General features: G+C 45.8%; 1 protein-coding gene across 1 annotated transcript in view; it reads left to right on the forward strand.

Moving 5' to 3' along the window:
- The window catches only part of LOC122541399 (zinc-binding protein A33-like), a 26,905-nt gene that overhangs the window by 9,057 nt on the left and 15,710 nt on the right, over window positions 1–2,138 (forward strand). Inside the window, exon 2 of the mRNA XM_043678141.1 lies at window positions 1,341–1,436. Coding sequence (XP_043534076.1) covers window positions 1,341–1,436 — 96 coding nt within the window. The remainder of the gene's footprint in view (window positions 1–1,340; window positions 1,437–2,138) is intronic.

Consider the following 2,138-nt stretch of genomic DNA (forward strand, 5'->3'; position numbering starts at 1 on the left):
GGAAACTGGTGAAATCCGAGTTCATCCCTTGTGGTTGGAGGGTTCCTAGGCGGAAGATGAGGCGCTCTTCCTCCAACCGTCGTTTTGTTGTGGTCTGGCGATCTATTCCTTGTGCCATATCTGCCCTGGTGTTTGAGGGGACTGTGCAAAGAGATCTTTATTCCGAGATCCGGTCTACCTTCTTCCATCACTATATTAAAACCATGAATTATGGGCATTGGCCCCAAAGTGCTCCCTCATTGACACATCAGTCACCTCTCCTGCTTTATTTCCCGAGAGGAGGTCAGGTTTTGTACCTTCTCTAGTCCACATACTAAGTCAGAAAATTTCCTTAGAGTCATAGAGATGTACAGCACAGAAATAGGCCCTTCGGTCCAACTCGTCCTGCCCTGAATTGCCTTTCTAAAATGCAGCACCTCACATTTATCTGAATTAAACTCCATCTGCCACTTCTTGGCCTATTGGCCCATCTGGTCCAGATCCTGTTGTACTCTGAGGTAGCCTTCTTCGCTGTCCACTACACCTCCAATTTTGGTGTCATCTGCAAACTTACTGAATATACCTCCTATGTTCACATCCAAATCATTTATACAAATGTCAAAAAGCAGTGGACCCAGCACCCTTGTACACACTTAACAAATTCCTTTCCATCCAAGCCCTTAACACTATGGTAGTTCCAGTCTATGCTTGGAAAGCTAAAATCCCCTGCCATAACCATGATTCAGGTGGTATAAGATTCATCCATACCAGGAAGTGGTAACTGATCACATGACTCTTACATCAATGAGTGACAAGACACCAATTTAGAAAATGGATATAAACCATAGAAGCTAAAAATGTGTTGCTGGAAAAGCGCAGCAGGTCAGGCAGCATCCAAGGAACAGGAGAATCGACGTTTCGGGCATAAGCCCATCTTCAGGCCATAGAAGGTCTTAAACACTGCATTAGAGAGTTGTATTTGGTAACCTACTCAGTACAGGTGCGAATCAAGGAGAGTTGTTGTAGTCAAGGAGATGAAGAGTCCAACTTACAGGTACAGAGCAAGAGCTATCAGGACAATGTGAGGGGTGAAAGATTACTCCGTGCTATGCTGGGATGAAGAGCTGAGGTTAAAATTAGATCAAGCATGATCTTATTGAATGGAGGAAGAGGCCTCCAGTTATTTCTTGTTTGTGTGTAAGTGCTGATACCCAGAGACCATGGTACACCAGAGCAGTATTCTCAATACATGGGTAGCCAAGAAAGTTGAGAGTACAACATCAAGCAGGAATGGAGAGTTAATCGAGCTTAAGGTGTGGATCTGCCGTAATCTGATGACGCTCCCTACGCTTTCCCCATAGCAAAAGTTGGAGAACTCCGTTGGATTCCTGGAGAGGAAGTTGGAGGAGTTTTGCGAGGCGCAGGTCTCCCAGGGAATCCAGATCACTAAGACGACGGTAAGTCTTTACTTTGCTAAGTCTGGTTGTGGGAGAGAGGGTTGGGGATGGAGTGAAGGGGGTGGGGTGTAAGGAAGGGTTGTGGATGGGGGCAGCAAGTTGGCAGATGGAGTAGAATTTGAGGTTGTCCACTTTGGCGACCAGGAAACAGAACGCAAAGTGTCATACATCATCAAAGACCCTTCCCACCCCAGTTATAATCTCATCCAACCTCTTCCATGGGCAGAAAATATAAATTCCTAGAATTCCTAGAAGTATGGCATTCCAACCGGAACTCTATCAACAAATACATCGAGGTAGACCTGATCTACCACCTCCTGAGAAAAAAAGAACAGGAAATATCCAGATTACAGAGGAGGAAATGCTGGATGTCTTGAAACATTTAAAGGTGGATAAATTCCCAGGACCTGATCAGGTGTACCCGAGAACTCTGTGGGAAGCTAGAGAAGTGATTGCTGGGCCTCCTGTTGAGATATTTGTATCATCGATAGTCACAGGTGAGGTGCCAGAAGACTGGAGGCTGGCAAACATGGTGCCACTGTTTAAAAAGGGTGGTAAGGACAAGCCAGGGAACTATAGACCGGTGAGCCTGACTTCAGTGGTGGACAAGTTGTTGGAGGGAATCCTGAGGGACAGGATGTACATGTATTTGGAAAGGCAAGGACTGATTAGGGATAGTCAACATGGCTTTGTGCGTGGGAA

This window comes from Chiloscyllium plagiosum, chromosome 37 (assembly GCF_004010195.1).
Source record: "Chiloscyllium plagiosum isolate BGI_BamShark_2017 chromosome 37, ASM401019v2, whole genome shotgun sequence".
Taxonomy (NCBI): Eukaryota; Metazoa; Chordata; class Chondrichthyes; order Orectolobiformes; family Hemiscylliidae; genus Chiloscyllium; species Chiloscyllium plagiosum.